General features: G+C 40.1%; 1 protein-coding gene across 2 annotated transcripts in view; it reads right to left on the reverse strand.

The window, feature by feature from the left end:
• AGBL1 (ATP/GTP binding protein like 1) overlaps nt 1–20230 on the reverse strand; it is a 273439-nt gene that overhangs the window by 106267 nt on the left and 146942 nt on the right. The window contains exon 21 of one of the 2 annotated variants that reach the window (XM_017742726.1): nt 19391–19567. In XM_017742726.1, the coding sequence (XP_017598215.1) occupies nt 19391–19567 (177 nt within the window). Of the gene's footprint in view, nt 1–19084; nt 19568–20230 lie in introns of those variants that run through there. The other variant, XM_017742725.1, reaches the window with a different exon arrangement.

Raw genomic sequence — 20230 nt, forward strand, 5'->3', positions numbered from 1 at the left:
GAGGTGTGAGAGAACATGTTGTGAACTAGTTCACTCATATGTGTGCCCACATTCAGTCACAAGTTTGCACTCAAATATTCCTTGCACACAAACACTCCACCAGTACAAGCACTCACCTCTTGTGAGTCAGGAAAGTACAGGCAGGAGCTAAATAGAGGCACACAGAGATCCATATCTATTTCTCTTGTAAACTGTGCACACAGTCTTCACTCATTTATTAACACCGTGCTAATAATTTCTAGTAATTAGTGCTAAAATGGGAAAACACAATAATGCAGATCTTGGTCCTTTGCAAGGGAATTAATTACACTCAGCAATACCTGTCACCCCCAATACATACAAAGGAGTAACACAGACTTGTATTTCTATTTCCCAGGCATTTGCTTCAGTGTAACTAGGATTTATTCATCAATGAGCTCAGAAACAATACAATAAAATTCACTAAATGGAAACATAAAAATTAAGCCCTTTCCTACAAAGCCACTCTGAGCTGTACAATTACCCAGACTTTTAGACTCCTAATGAAAATCAAAAATGATTGGCAAATGATTTAGGAAAAATATAACCTGTTCTTTTTCACTTCTTTGTCTGGGTGTGGAGACAGTACATTTGTCAGCAAGCAGGTTACAGTCATGCATAATAAACTCGTGCTGTGTCTCGGTGCCACTAACCTTGCTGTGCATCCAAAACCCAATAAGGATTACATGCAATCAGTGAAGACAAAGTCGTTATTCAGTCCCTAAGTGTTCTTGTACCAGGTTTGCAAGAGCTGTGGGCACAGATATTCACAAGGACTAATCACCCCCTCACAGACAAATCGTCAGCACATTACATGGGTTACACATGGAATTATTCTCTCCATTTACCCTACTACTGATTTGCCCTCCAAGTGAAAGCAAATTCTCTACAATCCCTATACAAAGAGACTGAGTTCTGTATACATGACAAATAATTTTGTGCTGTTTCCAAAAAAATGTGTCATGGGCAACGGAGGAAAAAATTCTTAAGGCTTTATTAATTTCTTTTTTTTTTTTCTTTCCTCTTTTCCTTTTAAATTCAAGAACATATACATAAATGAGATGTATTTTGGGATTATGCCAAGCCTCAGTAGTATTGACACAGAAATATGGGTAAAACATTTCTGGTTGTCTTGGGAGCATTCTGGCTGTCTTAAAGGAGAAGGCCTTCAATTACTGATTCTGCCTTTTTGGAATCTCTTTAAGGTTTAGATTCTGGGTGAGGAGTTATGAGAGCTCACATTTAATTCGGTTTATCATAGCTGTACACTCTCAAATGCAATCAGTGGAACTGACTGGAAAGAGAGGGATATATAATGAAGCACCTTGGGGGTTGAAATATCTGTTATTCAGTCTTCATGAAATAAGCCTCTCTTCAGAATTTTACTTTCCCTTATTTCAACCAGTCAGGATTTCCAGCAAAGCCAGCCTGACCTTAAATGCCATCTGGACTGTACTTATGTATTCCAAGCACACCTAGAAGAGCCACATGCTTCTCATTCTTGGGCTGTATGAGCAGATAATAAGCCAAATCTGTACCACAATAATTTGATCTCTCTTCAGGCTGTCCCTCTTTTATGAACCTTTTCACGTGAATTCATAAATCTACCCAAGCTTTTTCTTTCCCAGAGAGTGTAACAAAAGATATTTCAAAAAATATATGAGAAATCCCAATAAGACTTCTCCTTTCTAGCAATGGACTCACAAAAGGTCCCATTCATGCTACACCAGTTGACAACACTGGTTCACTGACAACAGCACATTCACTAAAACATTGTCTCAATACCCTGATAGCAAGGTCTGCCCTTGTAATCAGGATCAAGGACTTGCACCAGTCACCATGTACACATCTATGGGATACTGAGCATCTCCCTATCCACAGGCTAAGGGCACTTCAGTAGGGTCTAACTCCACATCTCCCTCTCCAGCTGAAATGGTCTTGCTTTTTCCTGTACTCCTCTGCCACTAAATCCATCCACGTAATTTTAATTCCCAAAATGTTTGTGCTGACAAAGACATGCCTGAAAGGCTGTAGAAGACCCTAAAGAAAGGTAAGGAAAGTCAAGAACATCTAAAGGCTCCTTTGCACCTTTCAATAAACACTGTATGAGCAGAAAGGAGGAAACATTACAAGGGACAAGCTGCTGTCCCTTGCCCTACAAGCAGCAGGTAACAGCTGAAAGCAGCAGCTGTGACAGGTGCTGCCTGTGCTGGTTTGCTTTCCACGAGCCCAGCACCCCTCACATCAATGAGGTGTCACTGAACAGGACTGCACAGTGTGAGGAGCCTGCCCCACCCTTCTGCTCCAACCCTGGGTAGAAGAAGGGGCAGGACAGAACCTCACAAGGCATTCATCTTCTCTGCTGTCCTGAGGGCTCCCACAGGCAAGCAAGAAATGCACAAATGGCAGTATTGTGAGCATGCTGTCCTTCAGAGGCTCCGCTGCGGTCCCATGCACTGCACACCTCCACTCCAGTTAGTTACAAACGGAAGGGATCTGAGAGACAGGATACCCCCCAGCTTTGCATTTATTAAAAGGTCACCAAGGAAATGTGATTTTTTTCCTGTGAACAGAGATATCAGAAGCTAATGAAATCTGAATTCCATCACTGCTGCGTGCATTTTCTTTTCAGTCTTCCTTTAGAATTGAGCTTCTTTTCCCTTTCACAGGCTACTACAGACTCCCATAGGTCCTGTGGCAGGAAAGATTTAACAGGAAGGCTGAGGTTATGCATCTCTGCCTTCTTCCCACCCTACCTGCATTGGTAACTGTGACACTGTCACCCAGCAGCAGAATAACACCCAGTTCATCATCATTTTAGTTCCACCTTGCCTGGTATAGACCCACAGGGAGCACCCATGTGCATTCCACATGTCCACACAAGATACATGCTCTCATGTAGTAGAATCACAAAATCATTTAGTCCAGGGAAGACCTCCAAGATCGAGTTCAATCTTTGTGTTAGACTCAGGTAGTGCTGATACCAATTACCAGTATTTCACGTTCTGCCTACAAGCAGAGATAAATGTACACTCACACATGTACACACGACCTTGTGCACAGCTTCTTCCAAGTACAATCTCTCACTTGCACACAGCCAGAATATGCAAATCCATGTGAAAATCATAATCACATACATCCTGCCACCCACCCATGCTAACACACCCCTACAAACCTGCATGCTCTGTCCCCAGGCACACATCCTTCCCGACCCCCACCTCTAGGAATGCAAGAGGTCTGGGAATCAATAACCATTTAATCCTTCAATCCACCACTGTCAAGTTTGCTCTCCCCTGTTTGCAGTGACAGACAAGCAGACTAAAGATGCAGGACATCAGTATGCAGAGGAGGAGAGGTGGGGTGGGCACTGTGTCAGCATGAAAAGCAGGAAGATGCTGCTGAATCCAGTCAAGGTTGTTCTTCCCACCTGCCACCAACTGGGCAGAGCTGCCACTGCCCCAGAAAGCTCCTGCTTTATTCCCAGGACATCAATGCAGAACAGAGCAGGGAAATAACCACAGGCCATTTTCCAGAAATAACATAACTGTACGTAGGAAAATTCAGAAAGAATCCTGCTCATCTATTTTCAAAGCCTAAGCAATGACTTACCCACATAAAAATGTGCTACATGATCAATCTCTTACTAAAATGACTTGATGCCATATCCTAGAGAGGAGGTAGAGTGAAACTAAGCACACTTCAGGCACAGCAGGCAGCCTTTAGAAGAGTCAGGATGCTTTGCTGACCTTATAAAGAGAATGAACATGCACGTGCAGTGCACCCGAAAGCAGTCAACACCTGCACCAATGAATTTCAACCAACTTTGCAGCACCCAGAATAAACAAAAATCTGACAGTATTCCCAGAGTGTGACACGAACTCTGACCATGTACCTCTGTCACAGCCCACAGCCTCACCTGCAGAACGAGACTCTGAACATCACAGAGCTACTCAAGCTCAGCCCACAACATGGCCTCATTCTCAGAACCCTGAGTTTATCATTGTATCTATATTCAGAGATCTCTATTCTGCATTAGAAACAAATCCTATTATGCCAGGCCTGAATCTCTCCTGGGCAGAGACTGGCATTAATATAAATATAATTATGGTTGTTTAATAAATGTACAATGTCTGCTGATCTATCTCGCTAAATTAACCACAAGAATGAATTTTGCATTAGTCCTGACAAGGCCTATTTTCAAAGCTGACATTTAATACCAGGCCCGAGTACAAATTGTACTTCAGGGTACAAAAATCAAAGGATTTGGTGAGAACTAAATGTGTGAAACCACAGAAGCAGTCTTGGTGGCTTGTTGCAGGTACCCAGCCTATGCAACACCTCTACATAGAGCTGATCAGTCAGATAAGAAATTCAGGTAATTTCTGTGTATGTGGAAGTTAGCAGGGTTGTTCCTGCCCCAGAAAAAGCTTCAATGCTCTGACCCCTGGAAGCCCTTCCAATCACTGAACATACTGGCTTGATCAGAAAAGTGACCTTTCTGTCGCTCTTTCCAAGCCAGCCTGAGCTCCACTTTCAGATCCCATTTATTTCATTCTCCCTCACTGGAAGAGACAGAAGGGCTGCTCTTAAAAGGTCATTACAAAATTGGTGTCCAGCTACCTACTGCACATTCACAGCTTTCATCTTTGGTGGAATGGTTCTGTCAGGTAGCCCAGGTGACAGGGTTTATTCAGGTGCCAATTCACCTGGGTGTAGGAGAGCTGAAGGTTGTGAACAAGTCACCAAGTAACTCAGGCTTGCTTGTCTGTGCTGTGTTCTAGGGTTGTCTCCCTTCTTCCCCATCACTGCCAGCCAGTGAGGCATACATGCTCTGGGCCATCATGCCATGGTTATGCAGCCCTTCTCCCTAACTCACATAACAGATCCAAGCCTATTCCTCCTCAAGGCTAGAAAGAAAAATATGAGAAAGGCAGTAAAAACAGAATTGAAAGCACAATGTAATGTAAAAAAAAAAAAAAAAAAAAAGGAGGGCTAAAGTAAACACCTTCAGAAAGGCTAGATTCATACTCCATTGTTTTCATGTAGAGATAGCAATTCAAACCAAATAATCTCACTCCACTTTCAATTATCTTGCAAGATAACATCATTTTATCAACTCCCAGCTTCCCCTCCAAACCAGAACAAGTCTCTGCACAATCTGCTGAGCAGTATCTTTTAAACAAATGACTACTCAAAAAAAAAAAAAACCTATGAGCAAGTGCAAACTGCCCTTATGGATTCTGTGGCAAAAGAAAATCTATATATCTGTTCTAAATTATACCTTATAAAATAAGTGATCTCCAGCAGGACTAAGCTGCTGTAAACTGGACAAAATTTCTAGGGTTTTTTTAGCCCTGGTAGTACATAGTTGTACTTTTTCCCCATCCTCATTTACAGTATCTTCCTCAAACTCATTATAAAATGTCCTTTTCGTTGCTGCTTTGTATGAATCTCTGATTCAAATTCATTGTGGAATTCAGTCATTACTTTCAGCACCCCCAAAGGAAACTTTCTGCTATATTCATAAAGCTAAGAGGAGGTAGGAAGCAGGAAGAGATTTGGTGAGAAATGTTTTGTCTAAGACAAAACTTGTTTGTGAGGGTATGACACGGCACAGGTGACCTTTCTCAGGGAGAGCTGCTCAGCTCTTGAGTGATGTTTTTGATCAGACTCCACAAGAAAGATATCCTTGCAAGTTGAGCTCCCTTCCTCCCTGTGAGGGATGGGGGCTATTCCATTTTAGGTGAGCGCTGTTGTTGCTGAGTTGCGCAATTTAATCTCTTTCTGGCTCAAGGAAGATCTCATTATTTACACAGAATATTACAACTATTACATGAGAAGCAGGGACAAGTTCAACAAAAGACCTTCTAACAATCTACATCCTTGCTTTGAAGCAGAGAGACTGGAATCTGAGTTTTCCTCAGCTGAAAGAGGGTAATGACCTGCTCTGTGATCAGCTGTTTTCAATTTTTGCAAGTTATTTTAAAACAAGTCTGTGTTTTCACCCCAGTGCAAAATGGGAACATTGGCTTGAAATATCAGAAGATTTCAAAGACAACACCTGCTTTCCACAACTACATATCAATATTTTTATCTTCTGTGGCAAAAGGTGCTGAGGAAGCGTTGACTGTGGAGATGGTGACAACAATAGAAAATGAGGTAAAGCATCTTCAGAGGTGTAAGTCCTAGCATCAGCCTTGTAAGGATTTGGTCTCTTTTAAAGCCAATCTATAAAGAAAAAATGTTGGAATAGGACTAAGTGTACAGTCAACAGAGTAGAAAGTTTCCCATTCCTGGGTCAGAACAAACTGAACAAGACTTAAAGAGCCAATCCATGGCAGATAGAAAAGGTCCTGAAGAGTTCGTTCCCTTTTCTCTTAGTCCAGTGACCTAATAAATCCCAGAAGAAGAAATGATAAGGGCAAAGATAATCAACATTTAGTATCATCATTATTGAAAACACCCAGGCAAGAACAGGCTATAATCTTTGAAAAGACTAACATAGACTTGGGTGGGAAAAGAAATACCTCCAACAAATTAAAGGCACCACTTTCGTAAACAAAATCTTATCCACGTAATAATTTCTATAGTAGCATTCCAGAAGTTATTTTCTGGTGATGGTCTCAAATACTTTCTTACTGTTCTAAGGACTGACTGCCATGAATTTTTACTTTTTATCTTCTTGTATCCATTTCCAATGTTACAATGGCTGGTGTCTATTTTCCCCATTTTCTTTGTTCAGTGACAGTAAATCCATGCTATTATTCTTCACAAGATTATTTTCATGAGCCACATTTAGGGGAATGACCTCTACTGTTGTTTACTCATTACATTCAGAAATACTAGAGTGCTAACAAAGAAACTGGGACTGAAATAACAGAAATCTGTCCCACTATAATCAATCATGTAGATTTTTCATCAGTATTATGAGTCACTGTCCTCCACACTAATTATTACTTTCTTCTTGCTACTAAAGCAGCATCGTTTTCAACTGAACATATCCTCAATTCTTAATTAGAGAATTGTGCCTTTTTGGATACATAGCAAAATCCTTTTTAGAAAAGGACTCAATTTCTATTCATAATACTTCTTTTTTTTTTTTTCTTCCCTCTTGTGGTCTGCTTTACCTCTAATATTTCTTCAGCTCTGAAAAATCACCCTTATTAAGGAAAAAAAAAATACAAGAAAACATGTTAATAGGAACACTGTCCCCTGCCCACATTAAATGTAATTGGGTCATGATCACTGGTGTCTAGGTAACCACAAACTCCCACAACAAAGATTAATTCATCATTTCCTATTACAAAGTAGTCCAAAATAGACCTACAGTGGATACTACATCTTTTGTGTTACAAATTAGTCATCTCTAATGTTTGGAATCTTTAATAGTATTTACTGCTGTCACATGAAATCTCAAGTAGATCTCACCCAAACTGAAATCCATGGCTACACATTTACTTTTTCTGTATGGAATACAAGTGCTTCTGAGGCAGTTTATCCCATTTTCTAGCTTAATTCAGTGTGCCAGGCAGGATCATTTCCTAGACTTTGCCATCCTACCTGCAGTATGTAGACCTGAATTATCAGTAAATGAAGGTGTAGCACGTTGCCATTCCCCTCATCCCAGCCAGACATGCTACTGCCCTTTCTGTCCTCCCCAAGCAGGCAACAGACCAGTAGCTAGAGATGTTTAAATTCAAAAAGTACAATTCCAACACTTTCCTAGCAGGTTCCAGTACAGCCAGTTAAATTACACCTTATCAACAGAGATGATCTGTTAATTAGTCTTGCTCATTGCTCTTTAGCAGTAGTATCGAGACATTTGGGAAATTATTGCGCCTGCAGTTTTCCCTGCACTGGTTCAGTTTATTTATGACAAGGTGTTTGAGTTTGAACTGCATTTGTTTTCACAGGGCTTGCCCCCCCTACCACTTCATGAAAGATTAGTTCTCTTCCTCCAAAGGGCAAGGGACCCTCATCCACCTGATGTCCCTGAGCACTGCAACATGGCTCACTTCCCCAAAAAAGTCTTCTGCTTCATAGCAATTTCTGCAACCAACAGTTATCTTTCATTCCTCCTCTGATTTACACCTTTAAAAAACTCTGGTAAAATCACCAAGATTTTTGTCTTTCCTTTTCATCAAAAGCCCTGAAGAATCCTATCATACACCACTCCACATATTTCACTGCTGTCTGTTCCCAAAATGCACCATCCAACCATGCCTTTGCATCTCATACTTCTGGTCTAGACAGACAATGCACTGTCACGTTGTACTTGTGTTTACTCCTCTGTCCACTTTTGCTAAGTGAGGCTCATCTATGACTACTACTTGGTTGAAAATATCCCAGTGGTGGTTTGTTTTGCAGCAAAAGGCATTCAGAGATATCCTTCTAATTCTCAGTAGAGTATCACACATCATCAGCATTGAATGCCTCTAGATTCTTTCTCTTCTCTTGGCTATAAGGAACCAACATTTTTTATTATTATTTCTAATATCTTCAACCTCCTCAAGTCTGAGCCTTCCCTGCTTATGACAAGTATGCAAATAATTTCTGAGTTGTCCCCAATATCTGCATCTCTGCATGTCACTTGCTGTGCCAAAATGTCTCTTTCTAGACCACATATCTTCACTTGTAGATCTCCCACCATCTGGCAGCACATGTATTCCTTAGACAAAAATTAGAATATAACACATCCAAGGCAGATCACAGCAGTTTTTGGGGTTTTATTTCATCATCCATATGCAGTATGCAATGCAGGGTCTTACCTAAAGATAAGCCATAAAACTCCAAATTCCATCCCAAACTAGGTTTATCAACTTCTGCCTGAGTTCATCTGGCATAAGCATACCCTCACTTTACAAGTTTATCGCACACAGAAGCACATATTTCTGCTCTGGTATTCAAAACTAAAGTGTTTACAATTTAGTTTGGTTTAATTTACTTTAGAAATGAGTTAAGCCAAATTTAATTAAGGGCACCTTAATTCTGCTTCAGAGTGTTGACATGTAGCTTAATGTGGTTTAGCACAAGAATTTCCACTTGCACCTTTAGCTAATTCAGAGGCACTTTCCTGCATGTTCTGATATAGACAAACTATTAAAGAATTAAGCATGTTTAATTAATTATCAAAAAGACTGAAAGGTCACTTAGGTTGCACTGTGTAAGTACCTTCAAGAGAATAAACCAGTAAGTTACTAAAGGTCTGTCTAAACTAGCAGAGGAAACAGAAATGCAGCTAAAACATGAGGCAGATAAATTCAAATGAGAATAAGGCAATAATATTTAACAGTCACTAACACCTAGAAAATGCCAAGGGACCAGATAGATTTCCAGTCCTGTGATATTCTCAAATCCAGCCTGGATATTTTTCTGTTTACACAAACACAAGTTAACAAGCTTTGTACAAAGCTGCCTGGGTGAAACCCAAAGGCTTATGACATACAAGAGGTCAAACTAGAAGAACTAGCAGTCTCTAAGCACCAAACCTTCATGAATTTGTTATTAAGATTCTGTTTTCAGTGCTTAATCCCTTTCCCAGAAACTGCAGCTTTCCCTGCTACAGAACAGGCTGCACCTGGACATGGCAGAGGAGGGCAGGAGAACGGAGCCCCCTTTGCTTTTGCTATGACTCTGGAATATTTTTCAAGTCTTCAGTCCAGACTTGAGTCAGAATTACAGAAAGGCAGAGTGGCTGTGGAGCTGTGCTACACAGGACACTCTTATCATACCCAAGGAGCTGCAGTAGGAGCAGAATTTCCAGATGTGGACTCGTGCAATACCCACCTTCTCTAGCTGGAAGACCTGACTGTACTTGAGGACAAGCCCACCACATGGCAGAGTTTGCAGACACACAGGTATTATTTATGATGTTTAAAATACCAGGCAAGGGTGCATGTTCTGATTTAAGCAAAAAAATGACAGCACTCTGTCAGTAAGGAAGGAACTTAGTACTGCCAATGCAGAGAAATAATAATCAGATCTGCTATATTGGGCAATTGGAAACCATTTTTGTGGTAGAAAGAAAAATAAAGAAAAGGTAACAATCATTTAAAGAGTTCAGGACACCTGAAGAAAAAAAAAAAGTCTGGATTGGAAACAAAACAAGGAAATGAACCAAACAGAGGAGAGCTGGGTGGAAGCAGGATGTATCTGCAGATTTTGAGACTGAAGAGAATGAACAGACCATCTAGTGTGATTTTAGGGGAGACCAGACCAGGGGACCTGGATAACAGAGGCATGAGGATGGCTGTGAGCATGGCTACAGAGCCGTCAGACTGGGAACTACTGCAGCTGTGGGAAGCACGTTTGCCAAGGATGCAGAAACCAGGAAAAGGAAGATTAGATTTCATAGTATAGTTTATGCTTTATAACAGATAGCATATACAAATTATGGGCATCAACCAGTAGAATTCACTGCTGCAGGAAGCCCTGTCTGAAAAAAGATTACAAAAGAGAATGAAAAAGCTACATAATTATTCACAGAGAGTGTAGCTCATTATTCCAAGTTTTGAAAATTTTAATCAGGGCTCATGTTGTAGTGTATGAAGCAGAGGAGAGGTAGGTCAGGCTGGTAGGATTATTTCCTTTCCGTGTCTTAGTGTAATTGAATCAGTTGCCTTACAGGCAGGTTTTGTTTTCTCCAGAGCCGTGAGGAACTAGTGTCTGCACGAGGCAGGCTACCTGATTATATGGACCAATGATCTGATCCAGCATGGCAAATGTTATGATCCTAAGAGGAAAGAAATTCATCTTTACAGAAAATCCTGTAATCAAAAAGTTTGAACTTTAGATGCTTCTAAAAATCCATGCATAGTCAAAGGCAAACATGGCTCTTTTTGCCTGTGCTTTTCCACCTACCCATTCTTATTTTCCATGCCTGAGGAGTTCATGATTAGACTAGGAGCTTCATCAAAGAGCAATTTTCAGCTGCCAAATAGATTTGTACAATAAATCCACACGGGGCCAGATTAACAAGCAAGAGAGACATCAGAAATCAAAAAGCTAGCTGCTGTAATTCCCCAGAAAACTTGAAAGGATGATGTGCAATGATATTTGGGCATTTAAAGGGGCACCATTGAAAGGCTGCAGTTAGTTTTCATTAGGAATGTTGCTTTTCTATTCCTTATCCTTCCCAAGAGTTTTTTCTTTAGAAGACTGAGATCCCATGGACATCCAAGGTCATGCCATTCAGGATTTTTTAGTGGACTTCAAATAAAACAGTAACATTTCATCCAGAAAAATTTTGTGTGCGTGACTGCAGTTTTCTTATTTGCCATTATATTTAAAATAGAAAATGAAAAATAATCTTTAAACATCGAGTTTGCTTTACTTTTATACTTTTTCTGTTTGCTGTAATAATTTGTACTGTGAATGTAGTTAAGGCTCTAACATCTGAAGTCAAACCAGGTCCCCAGCTATGCCCATAAACTGAATAAATACAATTCAGAGATTAGCCTGGCCATAAATTGCTAAGCATTTTCAGCCGTCTGGCACTACAAAAGACTGTTTGACTTCAGAGCATGACAGCACTGATTTTAATACTGGGAGAGCTTGTTCCTCCTTGCAGCACATGGACAAACCTACCCCCTCAATCACAAGGTGACAGCACCTGTTGTTTTTCTGTTTCCACACAAGCAGACTGGTTTTGTTCATTTTTAAATGGGGACACAATAGCAGTCACTTGTCAGCAGGCTGAAAATATGGAGGTGAGCCATTGATTCATGTCTTGTTCCCTCACAAAATGCAATTTCTTCTCCATGCAACCCCAAGAGCAATAGCAAACAGCTTTTTTGCTTCAAGCACCTGGGCTGCCCGGATTGATAATGTCAAAAAACCTGAGATTCTTCCATGTAGTCCTGCTCTCTCAAATTCTGGAAGATGGATATGACAGGACACTTGCATTTCTGATTCTATGCAGTCTTGTTGCTCATCCACTTTGTAGAGAAACAGTTTGATAGCCTCTGTCAGTACCTATCACCTCCTTTCTGGAGTACAGCTTTGGAATAGGGGAAGACTGGCCTGCAACCAAGTATCTGGGGAAGTGCAAAAGCAGATGAGGGGGGAAAAAATCCCATAAACAAACTAGAAACATCCATTGTTTACAACACACTGGGGAAAAATAGAAATTTAAAGGAAGATCATCATTCAAGACAAGCATTATTCAAGATGAGGCCTGTTTTCCACTCCCCAGCCCAAGGAGTTTGCTATGTCCCTATGTTTAACAAAAAGCCAACAACCAGCTAGAACACATCATTAACATCATAAGAAAGTGAAGAGATTTTCAGGGTTTCTTCGAACAAACTCTCCAAGGGTGAGTCCCAAGCAGAAGGGGTAAACAGCAGAGTTAATACAACTGTATGACTGGAAAAGGGTGGACCAAAACAGAGGTACATGACAGCTCTGCTTTTCTATTCTATGTGTCAGCCATGTCCGTTGAATCTCAACAGGACTGGATACCCCCCAGCTTTACAGAGTCAAATCTATTATGATCTCACCTCTGTTGTCATATTTTATTGTGCTGTAATTTAATCATATGGCATGGGATGTCTTCTCAAGGTCATAGCAAGTCAGGGATACAGCTGGCTCAACTCAGGAGAAAGAATCAAGATGTGAAAAATTAATTCAGTATCTTCATTCATGATCCAGTTAGCACCAGTGACCATCTTGTGTCATACACACAGAAAAACATTAATTCCAGTATAACATTCCTTTGGTACTCATCAATAACGAGAAGGAATAAATACTGTTCCCTGGTGCCCTGCTAATTCTTGCATTGGCTTTTAGTGCTTCCTGGGTGCTTTGGGGACAGGGAGGCTAAAGAAAGCTCTGCGCTGTTCTTCTCCTGCGTCTTTCTCCCGTTTTGAGTAAGTGTGAGTTCAAACACAATGGAACACTCCTCCACCACCCAACACTCAGATTTTGCAGCCCAGGAACAGCAAAGCAGATGGCCTGAGCAACAGCTGAAACCCACTGCAGCAGGTGCTGGGAAGGACTTTTCCAAAACATCTTTCAAGGCAGCATCCATGGGACACCTCACCAGATGGACCAGTACAGGCAGCCACCCCTGTTCTGACTTCTTGAAAGAGTTAATGAATCATTCAGACATGGTGGGAAAACATTTGTTTGTGTGTACAGCAGCAAACTCTGCCTGTTGGCCTGAGGGCCCACAGCTTTTCCAGAGTCATTCACAAAACACCAACATTTGGCAAAAGTGGAAGGAAGAGCTGAGTGTTCCCAGCAAAAACTCTAATGCAGTCACACTAATGACAGAAAATAGGTTTTAACTTTATATAGGGTTAGAAATCCCCAAACCAATTCCCCTGCCAAAAAAAACAAAAGAAAAAAAAAAAAAAAGCCTTCCTCAGATGTGATAAGAAAAATAACCCTACCCCAATGACTGAACTTTTCCAAAACAGCAAGGTTAGACTGACTCTGGAATGGACCAGCAAATGAGAAAACAGAGTATGGAGACCAGCATCACCTTCCTGCAAACTTTACAGACTAATTTAAATGCATATAAATAGCCCTTCCATATGGCAACATTGAGCACCTTCAACAAAACTTAGCAGATAGCAAAAACACCCATAGCTTTTGGGAACAGAGATGGTATTTACATCCCATTTGCTTTTGGTCACACCTGCCTTAATACAACTGTCTTATTCCCCATCAAGAAGGATGAAGTCTGCTGGGGTGGTCCTAAAGACAAACTCTGGTTTTTGTGTAGATATAAGGCTGAAAGAATCCCCACAATGTTCTGTAATTTGCTTTTCCAAACAGAGAGCCAAAATCAACACACCTTCAGACAGATCTGAGCACAGATAAGCATGTGATTTCTCAGTTAGCATCCTGTCAAGTAATAAAACAAACAAACCAATAAAAAACAGTTAACAAGAGGAAATACTCCTGCAGTTAATATGAGAGTTTCATATAAGAACTTCATGTAAGAACCTCAAAGATTTAAGTATGTACAATAAAGACAAACACCCACCATCTCCTGATTTGTTTGCTCAGAAACCCCTTCTCTCTCCTTCCCCCACTTCCTAAATGCCATTAGTCCCCACAAAGCTCTGTGAAGTGAGGCCCACAATCCTAAAAGGTACAATTAGAATCTCTTACAAAATGAATCACCAATCAATTAGCGCAAGGGGTGGGTGGAAATAACAGAGGGAGGGAAATAAAGCAAATATGATGCAAACTTTTGCCATGGGTAACAATTTAAGGAAAGGGAAAAAAACAACACCCTTAATTTGAACCATCAGTCCTTAGATTAATATTAGATAACCATTTTTTTCTATACTTTTCTTGCTATTACAGCTGCTTCCAATTTGAGCCACTTTGGACCAGAAGTGGAAGCAGACTTATCAGAAAGAAAAATCATTCTTTCTTATTCTCAGCATCTGCTTTAGAATGAGATCTCTAGAGCACTGAGGGTCAGCTAAAAACCACACACTTTAGAGGTTATTTTTTTTTTAAAAAAAGAAGCTTTTGAATGCTTTTGAGACTTACTCATACTCAGGAAAAGTATAAGCTCTGGGGCACAAAAGAAATCAGAAATGGCAAAAAGTCTGTCAGATTTGCAAAGATGATGTAATCATTTTCCAGAAATGTACACCAAAAAGCATAGAGTATATCCTATTTCTTTACCTTTTCTGTCTACAACAACTTATCAAACATGCTCTATGGCAAGAATATTGTTGAAATCATTTTTGTTGGTAGCTGAATAGTGGCAAGAGGCCAAATTAAAATTATTTGCAAGTTTCTGCACCAGACTTCCAATTACAAGAACAATATACATCTTACTGGAGAACAGAAGCAGCATCATGTGACCCGCAAATGCCATCAAAACAACTCAATTTCTGACTATTAACTGTAATAGACTGCTTATGAATAAAACATACATAAAAAATTCCTCAAAAAAATTTGGTAAGTAATCTTCAAAAGTAAGGAAGATAAAGAAAATATTTAATTGTGTACTGATAATTATGAAAAGATATTGCTGCAATTCAATGGTCAATCATACACAGGGAACAATCTGGCTCATCTGGACAGAAAGAGATCAAACCAGAGAAGGCCTCTTCTGAAGGATGAGAAAGAGGGAAGGTTTTCTTCTTGGCAGATTGCTTTAGTTGGTAAATCACTGATTCATCACTCTTCTTAAATATGTCAGCCCATGCAGGTCAGGCTAAAGGGGATGGGTAATATTAGATCTTCTAATTAGACTAACTCTCACCACTTCTGTTCAGCAAAGATTTTTTGAATTAATATCGAGAGTGCCTTATGAACTGTAAGACCACGCTGCTCGGTGCTGGGGTCTCCAATTTCAGTGTCTCTGCAAAGGGATGTCTTTTTCCTCTAACCACGTCCAATGAAAAAATTTGAAGTATTCAATTCCTCTGATTTAGAAGAATTAAAATGGCCAGGAAAAAAACCTCTTATTTCTCAGCCCTCCCAAAAGCTTTCTTCAAAGAGGGATCCATACCAGCAGTAAAATCTCCTTCACAGGATACTGTCAAAATACCTGCAATAATTTTAAAACTCATTTTTGTTACTCCTTGTTGTTTATAATCCGTTTGAAGCAAAGAACTAAAATCTATTTCCATTACTACTCCGTCTCCTCCATCAGGCACACCATGCCAAGGAAACTGCTTTTCCAACATAACGTACACACAGAGCGTGGAGCTCGATTTTTTTAGATTAGCTGTATTACCAAGACATATGGTTTGGAACTCAGGTGCAGACACTGGCACTAAAGGTATTAACTTGGAGGATGATGGATGCAGTAATGAATGGACCAGCACAGTGGAATATGCTATAGAAGGGTCTTAATTAGCAGGTGAGATAACAAGGAAAAAAGAAGAAGGCTGTACCTGTGCTCAGAACTCCTCACAGCACAGCCTTGCATTCAGTCTTTTCAAAACCAAAGATGAGAAGGGGGCTCTGTATCCCACAAAAGGGAGGCAGCAATTGAAATCAAGTTAAGCTGGAGGGGTAAAAACTCCAATGAGGGACCAATGCAGACAGTCATCACTTGAGCAAAGAAATGATAAGGGGTTTATTATTTTATTAATAATATTTTCTGGTTTGACCACAGAGTTGTAAACTGGCAGAAGCAGGAGGCAAAACTCCCTGTGGAATTTCGTTGCTTTGTTTTTAGCAACTTTCAAATGGAGATAGGGCTCCTCTAATACTGATTTGGGCAATCCAGACAAGCTGATAAAAGAGTTTGGATATCTTACCACCCTCTTTTCTTGTTCCTAGGTTGAACAAAATCTTAGATTACATCAATAGTTTCTTTAGTTTTATGTTTCGCTTCCTTAAGCGTAGTTGGCTTATTGCATTTCCATTGATCACAGACAGGAAGATTCGTCAGACAAACCATCTCTTTTCTCCTTTCATTTTCACCCTCCTCTCCATTTGAAATCAAATTATTTTTAAAAGAAGCTGGGGTCACTATTTTTTCTCATTTACATATCAATAGTACCAAATTCCTGCTTTATCTTTCTGTCACTGAACTATTTTAAAATTTCAGTGCAAGAGAGGGGACACACATTTGAGGGGAAAGCTTTCAGAGATTTTTCTATCAGGAAAACTAAATTCTGGTTTACCTCAGCCCTCACTCGACCTGTGGTGAGATGGGGTACACTTAACAGCTTTGTGCAATTAATATTTTAACCTCTTGTTGCCTCTATACAGCTTCCTTGTTCTTCCTAAATCCTTTGCACAACTGCCACCAGATACCTCTGTGCAGCTCCAAGCGCTGTACCTGTGCTCACAGCCAGCAAAGAAGCTGCTTCAATGAATTCTTTTCATCACTTGAAAGCTGGAAAAAAGCTAAAGACCAGGTCTGCTGCTCTCCAATAGAAGCCTGACCACTGGTTCACTGAATGATGCTGGACTTGGGAGCCTCTACTGCATTTAACGAGAGATTTTAAATCCTAGCTTCCGTTTGTATTGTACTTCAAGGTGTAAAAGTAACAAAAACATAAGGGTGTTCTTGTCCAGGGGAAATTCTGCATATATTCCTACAGAGAGATCAGTCATATGCAATTAAAAAACTGACTCAATGATCCACAGTTAAACAAATCTTCTAAACCAAATATCAGAAAGCTCTAAGTATAGGATGTTGACATCTCCTGCCTGAGCGGTAGAGTCATTCTATTGCTTAGACACACATCCAACTTCAGGGTCCAAGAGTGAAGAGCTCAGGTGGAAGCCACTAGGAAAATCAAGACCTCTTATGTGATTAATTTCAAGTTTACAAGAATGATTTCAGGGCTCCAAGATACTGTTGAAGTAGCTTTGGCATGATAGATGGAAGCTGGGGATTAAATAGTATTTTTATGCAGCAAAATCTTAGTTCAGTCTGTCTATTCCACACTCTTACTAATCCACTTGTAAGAGCAAGTAAATAGGACCAACTCTAAAGACCACTAAAAAGAAGAGGAAATAGCTTTTAAGTACCCATTTTCTGGAAGAGATACTTTATGTATTTATATGCAGGTCCAGTATAATCAACATAAGAAATTATATTCCTATACTAACAAGTTGGGTACTTAGTGCACTGGGAAAAAAACAGTGGGAATACTTTAAATCTGGAAACACAGAAGCTGCAAAAAGTGTTTTTATTATCCTTATGATAGAGAAATGGTGAAGAAATTCTTCCTAATGTGAATATTCATGTACCCCCCATCTTTGAGATAAATCATAACCCTAAAAAAAAAAACCCCTCAAAAAAAACCAAACAAGGATATGTGACCTCATAAACATAACCCAATGATCCAACTAAGATTCAGCTTTTCAGGGCATTCAGAATGGAAATTTCAGAACTGCTTTACAGCTTTCAGACTTCCTTGAGAGCCATGGGAACACTGGATTCCCTCACCAGTCATGAGCCCTCATTTGTCAATTGTTTCCTGTCCTTAGTGGCTGCCTGTGGCCCTGATCAGTGACAATAAAGAGGACAAGAAAGAACACAGTAAACAATTTCATGCATTTCAAGATATTTCTCTTCCTATTTTAAGCATCTAATGACACAAATGAAGCAAGTTTGTTTAAAGACCCCACAGATGCAGATGGAGAAGGAATCATTAGATATTGATACAATCTGATGTGTCACTGGTTTTAGATCTTACTGTAGTTATCTAAGCAATCAGTGAAATCCTCCTCCACAGAGATCATTTGGAGTTTTGTCATTGATTTCAGTCAAAGTAGATTTTCCCCCACTGTCTAAAGAGATTCAAACCCACTGTCTTGACCTGTGGTGCCTATTAAAAAGCCATTAGCACTTCTCAGGAGTAGGGAGTGTTAGATATAATTGCCCTGGGCATTACACTCTCTTGATTTTAACTGTCTGCTGTTTTTTAATTCTGCCTTTCCTGTCCTGGAATTGATGTGTGTATAGGAAAGCATGGTTAAAACAGCAGCTGAATACTTCCTGCTACATGCTACAGAGAGGTAAAAGGATTAGTATAGAGCTTACAAAGATAATAATTTGAATGTCTTATTAATTAATTGTTATTTGTAATAATGGCTCTTTCCTTAAGGGTCTTTCAGGATCCTTAACTGCTTATTAATGTTGTACAGATAAGGATTGCTCCCTAGTGGAAGAAATGAGGTGGAATGTAGAAGCCTTTCAAACGAAAGCAACAGGTTTGGAATAAGAAAAAGCAAAAAAATTCATCATTTGAATGAATGAAGAATTATGATCACTCAAATACAATTACCAGACTTTATCCCATATGCTTAAAAATTGCCAGAAGATCTCCCAGACTGACGCCTGATGCATTTGGTACAAGTACAGCCCTTTGTACCAACCTCATTTGATGTGGAATTTGGGTCCGTCTAGATCACAGTCTCAGGCATAGCTTGAATTTATTGACATCTGTCAAAAGTAGCCTTAGATTGGCTACCTCTGCCTGTCAGGAGCAGGCAACTCTAAATGCAGGATTTTCAATGCAGGCTCTTAAATTTAGCCAGGTGAATGCTCAGGCAGTGAGCCTGTACCAACGAGTATTCCAGTTAATTACCTTAGAATTAGGCTCAAAAATGTCCATATGACCTGCCAGAATTTTTATTACAAGACTGTGAAAGCCCTTGTAAGGATAAGTGCCCTATATCATCCCCAAAACATTCCTTTCTCCAGCTCAGTGCTTTTGGCTGCAGACTGGACTTTCCTTTTATTTCAATGCTGAATGAAACCTCAGAGAGGGACTGTGCTTTCCTGGCATGGAAGGTAAAAGAATGAGGTGCCCCTGAAAAGAAACTCTGGCTACACAAGTCTGGAGAGAGCAGACAATGGCCATCTTCACCATCCAAGCTCACGAGATGTGCACCAGGAGGGTGGAACAGGGTTTTTGAAAGGTTTACTCACTCTGTAGAGTCCGTGGCTGCAGCTGCAGTAGGTGCTTTCCATGGTGTAGCTCCTCAGCACCCCCATTTCCTTCCACACCACCACCCGGGCTGTTGACGCCCGGGACTTCTCCACCAGGAAGCTGCAGCTATTCATGACAAATGCAGGGGCCACTTTATCCAGGATTTTGGGAAGAGTCTATGAGAAAATGAATGGCACAGATGTGAACGTGTTGACATCATACACACACACAGACCTGTGTTTTAATGTGTCCATAATCAAATGTATCCATAGATAGTTACTGAGAGCTCCAACTAGTGCATTATGTCCCCATGTGAAACTCTCCGATTCTGACGTTTGTTTCATTCCAAATACTAAAATGCAAACTTCCTAGTAGACTTGACATATATCACTCAAAATCAAACACTTGCACACCCAATAGTCTGGGACTGCTAAAGTCAAAGTTTTGTTCTCAAGTTGCTTCAACCAACCTACACCTTCCCGCTGAGCTGCCAAGTCACAGCTCAGTACCTGACATCCCTATTCTCCCCTCTACAGTTCTATCTCCTCCCACCATAAATCCATGGTTTGACAAGGGATTGAGTTATGAGAGGAATTTTGTCTGAAGCTGGTACAGAGCAGAGAAAGAGGATGTGTTTTCTCAAAGAAGGTCACACATAACTATGTGAAAATAAAGCTCAGCATTTAACTAACTTGCATCGTAAAACAAACCAAAATATTCTCTTCCAAGTCCAAACAATGTGTTTCATATAGTTCACTTAAAGAATCACAATAAAACGTAATAATAAAACCAGCAAATATCACATCTTAGCCCTGAGTGATTTTCTTACTTTTAAAATC

This window comes from Corvus brachyrhynchos, unplaced genomic scaffold (assembly GCF_000691975.1).
Source record: "Corvus brachyrhynchos isolate BGI_N302 unplaced genomic scaffold, ASM69197v1 scaffold97, whole genome shotgun sequence".
NCBI classification, from domain to species: domain Eukaryota; kingdom Metazoa; phylum Chordata; class Aves; order Passeriformes; family Corvidae; genus Corvus; species Corvus brachyrhynchos.